This window comes from Cervus elaphus, chromosome 19, assembly GCF_910594005.1.
Source record: "Cervus elaphus chromosome 19, mCerEla1.1, whole genome shotgun sequence".
In the NCBI taxonomy this organism is placed as follows: Eukaryota; Metazoa; Chordata; class Mammalia; order Artiodactyla; family Cervidae; genus Cervus; species Cervus elaphus.
In genome coordinates this window covers 52,421,196-52,437,458 of record NC_057833.1, presented here as the reverse complement: position 1 = coordinate 52,437,458, position 16,263 = coordinate 52,421,196, and the positions used below count along the sequence as shown (strand labels likewise).

At 42.6% G+C, this 16,263-nt stretch overlaps 1 protein-coding gene and 1 long non-coding RNA gene across 3 annotated transcripts; one reads left to right on the top strand and one right to left on the bottom strand.

The window, feature by feature from the left end:
* The first annotated feature begins 404 nt into the window (after nucleotides 1-404).
* FBXO40 (F-box protein 40) lies at nucleotides 405-15,097 on the top strand. Of its 2 annotated transcripts, XM_043875106.1 has the most exons (6): nucleotides 409-677; nucleotides 789-899; nucleotides 4,157-4,273; nucleotides 9,969-10,006; nucleotides 11,030-12,952; nucleotides 14,616-15,097. In XM_043875106.1, exons 4-6 carry the CDS (start codon nucleotides 10,004-10,006, stop codon nucleotides 14,832-14,834), a joined length of 2,145 nt encoding a protein of 714 aa, XP_043731041.1. In that variant the 5' UTR covers nucleotides 409-677; nucleotides 789-899; nucleotides 4,157-4,273; nucleotides 9,969-10,003; the 3' UTR covers nucleotides 14,835-15,097. The 2 variants fall into 2 exon arrangements, with proteins under 2 accessions (XP_043731042.1, XP_043731041.1); XM_043875107.1 differs by lacking the exon at nucleotides 4,157-4,273 and having other exon boundaries at nucleotides 405-677.
* Nucleotides 1,432-11,104, bottom strand: LOC122675918. The gene is made up of 3 exons (XR_006335368.1): nucleotides 10,015-11,104; nucleotides 9,863-9,902; nucleotides 1,432-3,448 (listed from the first exon to the last, which is right to left on the bottom strand). It is a non-coding gene; the product is annotated as an uncharacterized LOC122675918 (long non-coding RNA).
* Nucleotides 15,098-16,263: the final 1,166 nt, after the last annotated feature.

Here is a 16,263-nt window from a genome sequence, read left to right as displayed (position 1 = left end):
ATGAGTAAGAAAGAGAAAGGCAAATCCCACATTATATCACTTATATGTAGAATACAACACAAATGAACATATCTAAAAAACAAGTTAAAAGATGACCACTCAACCCTTTTGTTCAACATAGTGCTAGATGATCTAGGCAAAATTTACTTTCTCTAAATCTCTGCCTCCTCAAATGTAAAAAAGAGAGAGTTGGACTAAGTAATAGCTAAGCCTCCTACCACCTCTAGTTCTCTCACAGTGGACTTAAACTATGCCTGATTTCTGAATTACAAACTCTTCCTTTCCCAACCACTGGGGAAGGAAGAGGGCTGGAAGAGGACAGCCGCTTCCTTGTCATGACAAGAAATAGGAGAAACAGAGGACCACATGTTACTTTCACAAGTTGCTGCCTCAGCCAGTGACAGGTTTAGGTGCAAAGTGCGGTTATAATTAGAGCAGCAGTCTGTCCCGAGTGCTCCACCAGCCACAGGGAGCACAGCTGGATCTGCCAACAGTATGCACAGGACTTGGAGAGGCTGCTCTGGCCTTGAAAATGATCCTTCTTAAAAGGATTTTCCTCCTTCCTCAAGGGAAAGAAAACCCACTGATATAAAACCCCACTTGCCTTTCGGCTTCCCCTGTGACTGCCTCTCCAGCAGAGACAGAGCGCTGATAAATACAGGAGAAAGAAAAAAATCGTAAGCTGAGCCTGGTCACATTGGCCCTTGTGATATAGTTTTATTTTTAACTTCGAAGCACTTGAACTATTTCTGTTGAAGTTTTTTCTCCTTTCCCTACCTCCACGACAGAATTCGGTCCTCTGCAGCAGCTGATGCACGCCCAGCCACCTCCGGAAGTCTGCCTGCTCACAACCAAGGGACGCAGGTGCAGCACATGCTGACTCAGCCCGCGCCAGGAAGGTAAGCTTTTTAGATGCGGGCAGGTTCATCAAGGGGGAATTTAGCGTGGTGAACAGGGAAGCAGAGGCTGAGCTGCCTATCACCTTTTTGCTCTGAGCAAGAGGGTTGTTAAGACAAATTAGTTACATATGAGGGAGAAAAGGTTGGCTCAGAGAATGAAACTCTGCTTTCATTTCATATGGGAACTCCTGCTTTGAATCTAAAATCTTAGAGCAGCAGATTACCTGCTTCCTAACAGCTTAGGTTCTTTCTTCTGCAATCAACCATAGGAGTTATGTGGTGTCTCTAAGGTTACACAGTATTGATGGGGGTTCAAGATAGCGGAGGGGGAGGAGGTGGTGATAAAACAGATGAAAGGCCCAGAACCCAGAATTTTTATTTTCTGAAGTCTAAATGTTGTGATCTTTCCCCAATCAACATTTGCAGTGTTAATTGCAAGTCATTCTCATGTACTTTGAATTTCATCACCTGTGATACTACTGGTTAATTTAGCACAATAGTATTTACTGCATATATTTTTAAAATTCTGCTGCAGAGTTTAAAACCAGTTTTTATTTAACAACATTTCCTAAACATGACTCATTCCTTCCCAGCTTTCCTGAATCCAAATACATTTGTGGAATAGAAGTGAAAGTATTTTACAAGCTGAAAAACTTATACAGGCTGGTAAACCAAAAATTATCACAAACTTGAAACTTGCACATCCTGAGGGACAAAAGTAAAATGATAATGATACTTGAAGTATCAAGCACTTTAAAGTGTAGACAGGTTATTTCCAGCTTTGGGAATAACTTCATAGTGTTGCATGCACAAACAAATTGGCAGGGAGAAGGGTGCAGTGTTTATTTTCCTGTTTTCCTCTGGACCTTGCTTTAGTGTGATAGAGTTAAAAGTTCAGCCAAGGACATCCTGGGAAGTGGCCTGTGCAGCAAAAATGATTCTGTACGCTCTGAACTTTGCAGTGTACTGGCGAATGCCACCAATGCCAAGAAAAGGAGACCTACCACCAGACACCCTAATTCCTGGTTCCTTCCTGCCAGCCTCTGTAACCTCCAGATGCATCCCATAACTTTGCTATCAGTGTCTGGGTTATAATTATGCCTGTTGGCTAGGCACAATCAAATGCACTATGTACAATTGCCTCACTTCATTTAATTTTGTCAAGGTTTCTGGAGCACCAGTGTTTTCAAGGTGTATACTGAATACTGTCCTAGCAAGATCGTGTGTTAGCTTAGCAGTAACCAACCAGACCAGTTGACTCAGAGCTACTCCTAAGTAATCTGGCCACTTTGCATTTTCTTGGCCAATACAAAACAGTAATTTAAAGTACTGACACTAATAACACAAGCACCAGTTATGAGAATTAATAGCTAATTAAATAACTAGAAAGTTTAAAGGTAGATTCTAGTGTAGGTAGAGAACTGCAGATGGTGATTTGGGGGAGGATGGTTTTTAAGGTATAGTGAAAGGGCTGAAATCATAGCCTAAAAGCCCAGGTTTATGGGACCACATGTGGGAATTTTCCTTGGCCAACTGGTTGTGTTAAAATCTCAAGAGGCAAAGGAATTATTTGAATATTTAACTTTATACATTTTCTTTCTCTAAAATTAAATATCTCCACTGCAAGGAAACAGATTAACAATGTATAATTAAGGTAACAAATTAATTGGCTGGTTAATAGGTTAACAGTTAATCTCTGTTCTTAAACTATTGACCTTGTCACTTCCACTAAAGTTAAAGCCTGGGAATAAATAATTATTGCCAGGGCTAGCCACATGAGGAGGCAAAATAGTTAGTCGCTGACATCATGTGAGGGGGTGCTGGGAGGGCCCCTTGCCTAAAAATATCTCCCTGACACCAACCCTGATTGTCTACTAACTTTATAGTAAAGAATGTGAAAACTATCATCTGTTAATCCCATTCTCTTTTGTTTGAGTCAGTGATTTAAATATACCTGCTGTATGCCTTCTCACGACCTTCTGGCCAGTGACCCTTGGTCACCACCTCTTCCTCATTCTTCCAGGCTCTGTCCTGCTTTGCCCTTGGTATCATCTAAGCTGCCCACACGCCCTTGGCCATTGTCACCCTGGTAGCTCTGTGTGGTACTGTGGTTTCCACAGAATTTCTTAATAAACCATCAAGGTGAAGTAGAAAAAATAAAAGCATGTGATTAGAGTCAGAGACTCTGGGGGGCATGGGCAATGAGACATTCATTCTCTGGGCTTCAGTTTCCCTTGCAGAAAATGAGGAGGTTAAACTAGACCCTTTTCATAACCCTTTGTCCTACAAGATCAGAAACTGCATTTTAAAAGAACTGCTCAGGTGATTCCTATGCACACTGATGTTTGCAAAACTCCAGAGCAGAGGATTTCTGGTTATCTGCCTGATCCAGATTTCTGATTCTATGACTGCAAGAACAAGTGCTGTAAAGTCCTACAAACAATCCTGGCAGCAGTCAGCGTATCTGTCGAAACTGGAGTCCACTGAGTCTTTTCCGTTCAGTTAAGGCCATATTAACGTAATAAAGTTGAAAATGTTTCTTTTTCTTCCTTTAAAACAAAACAGAACAACAACAAAAACAAATTAGCATATGTTCGGCGCTATACTGTGCTTAGTCACTCAGTCGTGTCCGTCTCTTTGAGACCCCATGGACTATAGCCCACCAGGCTCCTCTATCCATGGGGATTCTCCAGGCAAGAATACTGGAGTGGGTTGTCATGCCCTCCTCCAGGGGATCTTCCTGACCCAGGGATTGAACTGCCATCTCTTAAAACCACTAGCGCCACCTGGGAAGCCATTTGTGGTGAACATAAGAGGCCAAAATTGTGGGAAATTAGGGAGATTCACATTCATAAAGGAGTGAGGAAAGCCTTTTTTTTAAATAGAGGTTTGAGAATGATTAAACTGGCAGGGTATGTAAGATTCAGTGGAATGAGGGAGAACTGAAAATTGAAAGGCCAGCCAAGGGCTGTGGGCATGATGCAATTGGAAGAAATAAGGTCTGGACAAGGGTGGTGACCATGAGAATGACCTTCTTGGTAGAAGAAGGACAGTTTAGTGGACTCCTGTATACTAAATACGTTCACTACTTTATCTCGTTTGATCCTCACACAAGCCTATGGGTTATGATGAGACCCATTTTATGGATGAATAAACTAACTTTAGGGAGATTCAGTAACTTGTCAAAAAATTACCCAGCAGAACATGTGTTCACTAATTTATTTTTATTATTTTTAATTTTTGGTTGTGCCGCACAGCTTACATGATCTTAGCCTGACCAGGGATTGAAACTGTACCCTCGGCAGTGAAAAAGCAGAGTCCACCAGACCACCAGGGAGTCCCCTCTTTAATTTACTTCAGATCGGGGGTATCAGGTAAGACCTCTGTGGAAGTAGTAGGTAAGGTAAAATCTAAATGGGGAGAAGAAACCCATAAGCAATTATGGAGCAGGGGGTGAATTCTCCTGGGAGAAAGAACAAGTTCAAAGTTCCTACAGAAGAATGAGCAAAAGTGCTGGAACTAAGTGCTCAAGGGAGAGAGGTGAGGTAAAAGAGGCAAGCAAGGGGCACTCAGGGAGGACCATGTGGGCCAAGATGAGGACATTGGACCTTATTCCTTGTGATAGGATGGGATCCTCTGAAGATTTTAAGCAGGGAACTAGTGATCTAATGTTAAAGGTTGTTAAAATCACTCTTTCTGCTGATGAATAAAGATTACGGGGCACAAAATGGGAGAAGTAAGAGTGATTATAATTCTATTGCTCCAGACTGGATGAGAGATGATGGTGCTTGGACCTGGGCAGTGGTGGTGGAGATGGAAAGAAATGGATAGATTTGCCAACTGCCTTTTCAGATCTTTCTCCCAAGCCTTCCCCCCTAACCGGGCACTAGTTTCTTTGTGATTGGGCACAATATCAGGCTCTTCTAGCTCTCAAACTTGAGTTTACAGTACAATCAGCTGGTAGTTCTGATTCAGTAGTTCTGATTTGGTGGGGCCCAATACTGTACTTTTCTAACCAGTTCCTGGGTGATTCTGATTCTGTTGGTCTAGGTACCATATTTTAAGGACTATTATTCTAGCTGACTTGCCTTTGCTTATTAATTTACTCCTTTCTGAGTGATCCACAAAGCACCAAAACTTGCATCAAATAGTTTCTGCTCCTTTGTCAGGTTCTAAATTCTCCTCTATTTCTTTAAAGAAATATTCATCCCTTGAACTCACGTACTGCCCTTGGTCCTTCTATCTACCATTCCCCAGGCAAGAATACTGGAGTGGGTTGCCATTTCCTTCTCCAGGGGATCTTCCTGGCCCAGGAATCAAACCCAGGTCTCCTGCATTGCAGGCAGATTCTTTACCAACTAAGCCACATGGGAAGCCCCTATCTACTCATATTCTATTTAAACTTCATCCAGTACAATTAGTAAAATCTAGTTCTGTGTAGATCTCTCAACTATTTAAGTTATATAACATTGTGTCCTCTAGACAGGGGAACTTTAAAACATATTTTTGACGAGAGTGTTTTGGCCAAACTTGATTGAAGTTCATTTTTAAGAGGAGGGAATTACCTTTTCTGACAGGAAGCAAGAATTTATAGGAGACTATAGGGGCATGGAAACTGAAGGGGAAAATGTCACCCAAGTAACCATACTCTGTTTCAGGAACAGAATTTCATCAGGTTTTTCACAGTGAAGAAGTTCTATATGCTTTGATTTGGTAGATGTTTCATTTAAAATCCCTGCAAGATGTTTCATTTAAAATCTCTGCAAGATCACTTCCAGACTCCATATGGAAGTGAACATTTTAACCCTAAAAATTTTCCCTGTCACATTTGTTTTCCCTGAACTGTGAAGGCATGGGACCTGTAGGGTCATCTTGTTTCTATTCAGAAGGGCACCATATGGGATGGCTCAAGAGGAGGGCCCCCCCAAAAAAATCATCATTGGGATGAAGGTGTTTCCTAATGTGAAGCATCCAGCTCCTCTATAATTTGGAAAGATAATACATGTAGACATCTTTCTGCACCTCATCTGGAGGAAAAGAGGCTATCGCCTAATAGAGTATAGCCATGGGCTCACATTCTCCCCTGATCATGGAGATGGACCACAGAGGTCTATATGGATCTCCAATGGACACAGTGTGATGTAGTGGAGAGCAGAGTTTGAAATCAGACAGACTTAAGCTTCTTTGTGCCTCATTGTCCTTATCAGTAAACTGGAGATGGTAATGCCCACCTCACAAGATTATTGTGAGGATTAAATGAGATGTTATATAAACACACATGTCAAGCAATGATATCTCATGTCTCTTCCTGTATGACATCCAAAATGCAGAGAGATCACTCAATCTGGGCAAGTCAGACAAACCCCATGGAGGATAAGGATCCAGTCACTGCACTGAAATAGAAATTGGGAGAACAGGGCATCTCATATCATGAGACAACCTATGATAAATCTAACTTGGTTAACTTGAGGCAACACCAGTTGGCTCCAACCTAAGGTGATCAATCAGTTGTCAAAATTCACCTGGGACTAAAAGGTTTCCTGGGACCTGGGACTTTCAGTGCTCACTCAGAGCGTGTCTAAGGCAAACTAGCATGTTTGGTCACCCTATTTCTCCAGCAATAGTTATAATATCAACAATTTTGAATTGTCCTTTATCATAGTAGGAATGTTTTTGGAATGTTTTCCCCCAGCTATACAACAAAAGGTTGAGATGTGATATTTTATGCCCTTAGGCTATATTTATCTTTCTCCTTTCCTCCACTGCCAAACATCTCCAATGAGTGGTCTCCACTCAGTGTCTTTCTGCTGAGCACATGTCCTCTCTCAAAGTCAGTCATCTGGGGTAGCTCCAGAGTCTGGCAGAAGCTCTTTAAATAGCAACATAAAGCAACAACAACAGCTACAGCATCTTTGTTGCCTCCATGCATTGCTTTTGATTTCTCTTAAAGGGATAGTTTCAAATAACTTCAAAGAGATGGACAGCAATAAGGCTCCACTACAAATGTTCCTAGCCTCAAAACCACTGTTCCTAAGAACCTTTTATAATGCTGAAGGATAGGAAGTCATTGGCAACAAAGACCTACTGTATAGCACAGGGAATTATACTTAATATTTTGTAATAACCAATAAAGGAAAAGAATGAAAAAATAGATATAGATGTATGTATAACAGAATCACTTTGCTGTACACTTGAAACTAACACAACATTGTAAATCAACTATACCTCAAGTTTAAAGAGAAGAAATGATTGAGCTTAGAATTTATTACTGTTGTCCGTCTAGCCAGACACGTGTCTGACAAGGGCAGAGTTCTCGCTACACACAGGGAGTGCACAGAACTAGCCAGGGCTGCTTTGCCCTTGCTGGGAAATGGGCTCAACTTTGTCACAGAATCTGGCTGGCTGGAAAACATGAAGTTGGACATTCCTGGTGCTGTTAGCTTTTTTCTTACTCCAATCTTCTTTCCCACCTAAAACCCAACAGGGGACCATGAGTCATCCACAGTCCATTCTGGATGTCTGATGAATGTCTGTCATGAATAGAAAACAGATGGTCTCATTCTCTCAGGCAGGGCACAGGCCCTGCCAACATTGAAGTGTGTGTTTAACCGCTTTCTCCTCCACTCCAAACAAACACCAGATTTTGAATGGCCAAGAGTCCCACCTCCCAGCTGAAATGCACATGCTCTGGCAAGAGCTCTCTGGGGACCTGCCACGAGCAGTGGCACTGTCATCACTGTTCTTAACCTCACGGTAGCATTGGAGGCCATCGCTCACCCTTTCCGTTAGATCTGGCAACGTAGTCCTGACTCTCTTAGCTCTCTGGTGTTCCTTCTCTGGCTCTACTTCTTCTTGTTCCTAAAGTGGTCACACTTAGCCTTGTACTTCATGGCTCAGATTTCTACACTGTGCGCTCACTTCTCCAGTTATGGCTTCCTCTCACTTTTAAGTGGATAATTCACAAGTCTGCATCTCTGTATTCTACTTCCTCATCTTCCCACCCACATGATCTGTCATGACCTAAAACAACTTGTGTTATACTCTCTGGGCCCATCTTTCCTCCCCAAACACTTTCCTCCTTAGACCTCCATTTTTCTCAGAATTACACCCAATATTCTCTTTTCTTGATTCACTTTCTTGGCATCATCTTTGGCTTTTCTTCTTCCCCCATCTCAAGTCAGAAACAAAAATGTTATTTGTAACATTGTATTGTCTCCTGTCTGTCTCATCTTGTCTACTTCTGCTGTCATCTGTCTCACCGTCTCAGCCTCCAGCATGTTCTCTAGTAACTCCAGGTCCTTCCACTCCATCCTTCCACTACTACTGATTAATACCCCAATTACAATGATAAATGGTTCTTTTTTAAAAAATTTCCAGATGGGTTGTTTTTAATTAATTTACTATTATTATTATTTGCCATATCATGCAGCCTGTGGGAACTTAGTTCCCCAACCAGGGATCAAACCCATGCCCCCTACATTGGAAGTATAAAGTCTTAACCACTGAACCGCCAGGGAATTCCCAAATGGTTCCTTATTGAATACCAAAATTCCAGATGCTTGAACCTAATATTTACAAATTCCCACAAGTCCACAATGGGAATTTTTCCCCCCAGGAGTGATCTGGAATATGGCAGGAGCCCACCTGAATGTTAAATTGTATGATGAAAGAAGTGACTGGACTCTTGCATCCAAAAGATCTTTATCTGAACCTATTCTGCTTCCTCTCAGTCCAACCCTCACAGTCCTTCCACTCTGCTCAGCACTCTTTCTCTCTGGCTGATTTATCTTCTACTTGACCCTGAACCTATTAATGTTCTGGCTAGCAGCTTCTCACCTGCCTCCTGATTCAGGCTATTATAGAGCATTCTGGCATGATCTCTCTTTCATACTTGCAGTGCACGAGTCAGATAGGGAATGTGTTAAGAATGTAAGTTTCAGAACACTCACTTCACTCAGGTCAGGGGTACAGCCAGCATCTGTAGCAGTGTTGTCCAATAGAACTTTCTATGAGGATGAAAATATTCTATTCTGTGTTGTCCAATAGAGTAGCTACTAACCATATGGGGCTACTGAACACTTGAAATGTAGTATGACTTGAGGAACTAAATTATTAATTCTAGTTCATTTTGATTAACTTAAGTAGCCACATGTGGCCAGTGGCTACCCTAGGGAACAGTGCAAATCTATATATGTAACAAGCATTACAGCTGATTATAATGAACAATAGTGTTTAAAGCCACATTAACAAGCAGTCTGCTGCTGCTGCTGCTGCTGCTAAATCACTTCAGTCATGTCCCACTCTGTGCGACCCCATAGACAGCAGCCCACCAGGCTCCTCTCTCTACAGGATTCTCTAGGCAAACATACTGGAGCAGGTTGCCATTTCCTTCTCCAACAAGCAGTCTGGGTAACCCTTAAGCTCACTAGGGCATATATAGTAGGTAACCAAAAAATGCTTGTTGAATAAATGTATGGAAGAATGAATACATGAATAAACTAGCATACAATTTCCTTGAGATTTAAGGCTGTCTTTTCTAAAAAAGAAAAGTTAAGGAGGATTTTCCAGATTAAAGGAGGCTGAAAAGACTTAAACAAATGTAATAAGTCGACCTTACCGGGATTCTGGTTAAAAAACTGAAAATTGTTTTTTAAAGTACAGCAGACATTTTTGGGATAATTGGGAAAATTTGAATATAGACAGTATTGTTTTTAGTTTTCTTAGGTGAGATAATGTTACTGTAGTCACAAAAGAAAATGTCTTATTCATAGGAAATATTTGCTAAAATACTTACAGATAAGTAAGTATATATATGCCAGTAAGATAAAGTGTAATAATATCAGCAACTTATCTTCAAATGGCTTGCCAAAAAAAAAAATGTGTGTGTGTTGAAGGAAAGTGAAAGTAAAAGTGAATCTAAGAAGAGCATTTTTGACAGTAAAATGGGGGGCCATGATACTTACTTCCAGGGTGACGGAAGAGTACTTGAAGTCATTTTGGCCCCTGTTAAAGTAGATAAAATAACTTTCTCATGAATCATTCATATTTATATTTTTATATTTCCCCTAGAGTTATTATACAAAGCCAGAAGAAATTTGGAAACTATGGTAAGTACCGGGTGCTCACTGGAACTTCACCTTTCAGAGGTCCAGATGTGGCCTCATTTAGCCTGTAGTCCAAGCTGCTGGTGGATTTTTCCTTTTGGCCTAATGATATATATTGGCTTTTTGCTGAACCAGAGGTGCTAGAGCAGAACCTAGAATAAACCAACACAGAGTTGGGGGAAAGCAGAGACCTGAGAGAGACTGATGAGCAAAGATTTTTAGTAAAACTTTATATATGAAAAAGAAAAAATCCAGCTGTAAGCTAAATGGCTAATACTTCCTTCATTCAGCAAATATTATTGAGTGCTTACAATGATCCAGGTCCTGTGACAGGTGCTGAGGAAGAAGATGTGAGCAAAACCAGTCCCACCTTGGTCCTCCCAGCATGCCCCCTGGTGGTTGATCATGTGTATGACAGAACACTCATTCTGGAATGCTACACTGCCACTGTGAAGAAAGTCTGCAAAGAAAAATTTATAAAAACAGCCTAGACATAATGTAATAGCAAGTTAAAGCAGAAAAATTGTATTCAGAGTATTAACTGTGCATAAATCCTCCATAAACCACAACTCAAAAATAGCAATTGTCAAGTTTGTAGCCCACTTTCATGTGTGGGTTTTTTTTTTTTTTCCTATTTTCAACACATCAAGTACATAGATAAAATAAACTACTGGAAAATAAAGAATATTGATAGTTGTTATTTCTGGTTGTGGTATTATGAGTGTTTTTGCTTTCTCCTCTGTGCCTTCTCAGTCACTCAGTCGTGTCCAACTCTTAGTGACCCCATGGACTGTAGCCCACCAGGCTCCTCTATCCATGGGATTTTCCAGGCAAGAATACTGGAGTGGGTTGCCATTTTCTTCTCCAGCTTTCTTCTCTATTACTTTCTGTATTTTCCAAGGTTCCTACAATCAGTGTGTATAAACAGGAAATAAGTCAATTAAAACTTAAACACTCACAGACATGTAGAGCTTCTCTTCCAGCAGTCACTTGTTTTCTCTTTCCCCTTGCCTTTGGTGTCTCTAGGGTAGGACACGCAGGCCTCCACCAGGGCAGCACAGACACTGTGAGAGATGCTTCAACCGTCACTGCCACATGCCTGTGGAGCCCAGTGTCTCTTGCCCAGTGATAAACTGCCACCTGTCCTGTGGTGCTACCTTCCACATGTGCAAAGAGGCTGAGCACGAGCTACTCTGCCCTTTAGAGCAGGTTCCGTGCCTCAACTCCGAATATGGCTGCCCCCTCTTCTTGTCCCGCCACAAGCTGGCCAAGCACCTGCAAGTGTGTCCTGCCAGCGTGGTCTGCTGCTCCATGGAGTGGAACCGCTGGCCAAACGTGGACTCTGAAACAACGCTTCACGAGAACATCATGAAAGAGATCCCCGATGAGGAATGCTTGGACACAGCCCTGGCCCTTCAGGACCAGAAGGTCCTTTTTAGATCTCTGAAAATGGTAGAACTTTTCCCAGAAACTAGAGAACCCACGGAAGAGGAACCTCCTATGAATGGTGAAGCCAGCTGGGAGGAAATGGGTGGAGCGGTGGGTGGGGAGGATGCTAGTTTGCTAACAGGCTGCTCTCTGTCAGCCATGAATGGGGAGGTGGTAGAGTTGAGTCAAGAAGAACGAGAGGTGTTAGCCAAAACCAAAGAAGGGATGGACCTGGCCAAGTTTGACAAGTGGGAAAATATATTCAGCAAAGAGCATGCAGCCTCAGCTTTAACAAGCTCATTAGCCAGCAGTGACAGCAAGAGCAGTAACGGCCCAGAGAAAGAACAGATTTCCAGCAGCAATAGAACGGTAGAGGAGGGAGCTGCCAAAGGAAAAGAACCACAGGAAGACCAGAAGCAGCAGGACTTTCACGCAACCATAGAAAAGACAGGACTTGCCCCTTGGCAGGATGGTGTTCTGGAAAGACTGAAAACAGCTGTGGATGCAAAGGACTATAATATGTACCTGGTGCACAATGGGAGGATGCTTATTCACTTTGGTCAGATGCCTGCTTGTACACCCAAAGAGAAAGACTTTGTTTACGGCAACCTGGAGGCTCAGGAAGTGAAGACTGTTTACACCTTCAAAGTCCCCGTGAGCTACTGTGGGAAGCGGGCTCGCCTAGGTGATGCCATGAGTTGTAGGCCAAGTGAGCACAAGGCTGTCGACACTTCAGATTTAGGGATCACTGTGGAGGACCTGCCCAAGTCAGATCTCATCAAGACCACCCTCCTGTGTGCTTTGGAAAGAGAACTCAAAGGTCACGTCATCTCCGAGTCCAGGAGCATTGACGGGCTATTCATGGATTTTGCTACACAGACATACAATTTTGAGCCAGAACAGTTTTCTTCTGGGACGGTGCTGGCCGACCTCCTAACCACTGCCAACCCGAACAGCAACACGAACGGGCTCCATGTGGAGCTCCACAGTGAGTGTGTGACCAGGAGACACAACAAGAGCAGCTCTGCCTTTACTTTCACCTGCAACAAATTCTTCAGGAGGGATGAATTTCCCCTACATTTCAAGAATGTCCACACAGACATTCAGTCATGTCTCAACGGCTGGTTCCAACACCGATGCCCCCTGGCCTACTTGGGATGTACCTTTATTCAAAACCATTTCCGTCCCCCAGGGCAAAAGGCAAAAGTGATATACAGTCAGGAGCTCAAGACGTTTGCCATCAAGCCGGAGGTTGCTTCAGAGCTGAGTGAGGGAAGGAAGAACAACCATTTCTCAGGTTGTGAAGGAAAAAACCAGAATTCTCTAACCAGCCTGCCCCTGGAAGTCCTGCAGTACATTGCTGGGTTCCTAGACAGCATCAGCCTGTCCCAGCTCTCCCAGGTGTCCGTGCTGATGAGGAGTATCTGTGCCACTTTGTTACAAGAGAGAGGGATGGTCCTCCTGCAGTGGAAGAAGAGGAGGTATTCCCATGGAGGCACCTCCTGGAGAGTTCACAGAAAGGCAAGTAATTCACTTAGTCATTTACTTCATTCATTCAGCAATTATTTACTAAGAGCCTTCTAGGCACCAGCAGTGTACTAGGCACTGGGATTGTACTAGGTTACTAAGAATGAGGCACAGTCTGTGAGCTCAAGGAAGCTAGCCTAGAAGAGGAGACACACCCATAAACATAAAAATAGTAATACAGATGGTAGTGTCTATGTATCTCTGTGTATGTGTTCAGAATATCTGCTGTTTGCTTGCATGATCCATTCTCCATCGTGATCTGTCCCCCAGGAGGCTGATCTCTGCAGACTACCTTAACCTGCTCCCCTGCCCTCCAGCTTCCAGGCGGGCTAGTCTAACGGGAGTGTATCTAGTGGGAGATGGGCAGGTGGGAGAGGCTGACACAAGTGTTCTTCTGGCTTCCTCTCTGCATGCATTTTCCCCTTCTCGACACTTTGCACTGGCCTTGTCTCTCCACTGAAGATAGCGATATTTGATAGTTTTCTCCACACAGTTACCCATTCTGGATTCTAATAAACTCCTCCTTCCCATTCAGGCCTAGAGTAGTAACACTCAAGATTGTTACTAGCCTGGGTACTGCACTAAATCTTCTGGTTTTCCTATACACTGCTCACACATTTGTGTATCATTCCTTTTTAAAATTCTCTTCAGATTACCCAGTATGAGTGTGCCATCTGTTTTCGGCCTAGACTCTAATTGATACAATATGCCAACAGATTCTCCTCAGCCGCATGTCAACTAATTTTTGCCATTGTTGAATTCATTTGAAGTTCTAAAATAATTTGGTCCACTGATTTCCCCTGGTTCAAATGCTTATTTAATTTTTAAAATATTGTATAAATGAAAGAATCTTTCTTTTTGTGACCCCGTGGACCATAGCCTGCCAGGCTCCTCCATCCATGGGATTTTCCAGGCAAGACTACTGGAATGCATTCTTTATACATAAGAATATTCTTTATACAGGTATTCTTTACATGTATAAATGTATTCTTTATACATAAGAAACTTTACACATAAGTTTATACATAAACTATAAAGGGAGTTTATTGGCCCATAACTAAAAAGTCTAAAGGTAATAGTTTCAGTTATGGCTTGATCTAACTGCTCAAAAATGTCCCCCAAATGATCTTTTTACTATCAATTCTTATCTCTACTTTCTCACTAGTGACTCCACTCTAAGACACAGTTCTCCCTTCGTGGTCCATGGGGGCTGTTAGCAGCTCTGAGAGACAATAGCTTCCAAATTTAAGCACAGAGGGGAAAAAAGAATGTACTTCCTGATATCTCAGAGAAAAGTTCTGGAGTAGAGTCTCATTGGCACTGGTTGTCTTGATTTGAAACATATGTCTATTCTAGAACTAATCACTTTGCTGGGGGGTGGGGTGGGGTGAGGGTGTATAGCAATAAGCAGATTAGTATTAGTTGGTATTAGTCATTTTCACACAACATGTGGCTGGCTGGGAAGGTTATCAGTTGGAATGGGGTCTAGGAACTGGATGCTGGAGAAGGGACTAACACATGTATGCTGCAGTCACTAAACACTCTCTGGAATCTGAGACCAGGAAGAACAGAAAGGCATTTCTTCAAACTATTTAAATAAAGCTGACCTGAGGGTATCACACTCTGGGTTTACTTTCATGCATCTATCTCTCCTCAGATTTGGCAATTCAGCAGCCTCTTCTCCAAAATCAAGAGCTGGGAGTTTAATGAAGTTGCCTCCATGTCTGAGCACCTGAAATCCTGTCCCTTCAATGTTGTAGAACGCAAGACTGACCCGATTCTTTTGACCAGCATGCGTCAGTCCCATGAACAGGCCCGAGAGACCTTAGTCACCACCTTTAGAGCCAGACCACGAGGAAGACACACCTTACACTAAAGACTCGGAAGCCACCATTCTTGGATTCCTATTCAGAGTTACTGAAGTTGGACAGAGTGTGATTTTGAGAACTTTCTTCTATAAATTGCAAATGTTATCTAGGTGTTTTCGAACATGCAATGTCCTTCAAAACCTGAGTAGCAGCATAAGGTGGAAAATTTCCTAAGCCATGGCTTGTATAATTGCTATAGTGCCATACTGATAACTGATAGCCTCCCTCCCCGTACTTATTTTTTCTAAAATAAATCTATCTGCGGAGTAAATAGGTAACTTGAGCCCATTTAGAAGATGAGCCCAAGACCTTAGGAGATGAGAGAGCAGTGAAATTCCATAACCAGCATAGGCCTGTGCTTTTGTGGAGAACTTTTTAGTTTATGAGCGCCTTCAACGATATGGGGCAGAGGCAGTATAGGAAGAGGGACTGAGATGCCTCCCAGGGCACCCAGGGTAAAAAGCACAGTCTGAAGTTTCTGGAGCTAGAGTTGCCTTGACAGCCAAGTCCAGGGCTTCTTTTAGTTACCTCACTGTCTCTAAGCCCAGACAGTTCAAACAGTCCAACAGAATAGAGACCTAGGCTAAGCACAGCAGCCTCAGGGACACCTAGGGTTGAACAGTAAGAGGCAGAAATAAGATCACAGAATGAGGTGGTTGTGTAGAATCTTCGCAACATATAGAAGGACAGCCTTGAAAAAATGAGAGGAATCCAGAGGAGATACTATATGTATGAAGAAAATTAGGACAAAAATCACAGACTGCTTTTGAACATTCTAATAGTGACTTAAGATTCAAGCTTCTTTTCCTCTGAAAATTATATGCTCGGTCTGGATTAGGGAGAGCCCAGGTATGGGCCAGCACCACCCTGGGCTATGTGAAATGATCACAAGACACTAATCCCAACTTAAATGTCATGCCAGAAGGCACAGGGTAGCCCAAGGAGACCACGCGTATGGAAAAGTCAGGCCCACCGTAGGTCCTGTGGTACCAGTCCCTAGGTCCTAGACACCACTTGAGTATAACATGGGGAATCTTGAGAAGAAAGACATCTGAACATAGTGATTCCCTTTAACTGCTCTTACCTCTTGCTGGGCATGATTCATTCTGTGAAAAATGGGTGACACTTCTGATTTTTGGTAACAAATAGTCAAAACTTATGAGAACAAAAGCAAAATAAAAATACACAAGAGAAACTGGAATCCCCCAAAGCAGGGTTTCGTGGAACTATTGACATTTTACACTGGATAATTCTTTGTCATAAGGGACTGTCCTGTGTGTTAGAGGATGTTTAGTAACATCCTTGGCCTCTATTCAATAATACCAGTAGCTCCCCTACTGCTTTAACAACCAAAAATGTCTCTGAAAATATCCTCTGGGAGCAAAATCACTCCTGGTTGAGAACCACTGCCCTAATGAATGATACGCCAATGGCAGT

Coding starts and splice junctions, on each gene's coding strand:
- FBXO40 (XM_043875107.1), top strand. Junction 12,953..14,615: donor CCTGGAGAGTTCACAGAAAG/GCAAGTAATTCA, acceptor ATCTCTCCTCAG/ATTTGGCAATTCAGCAGCCT.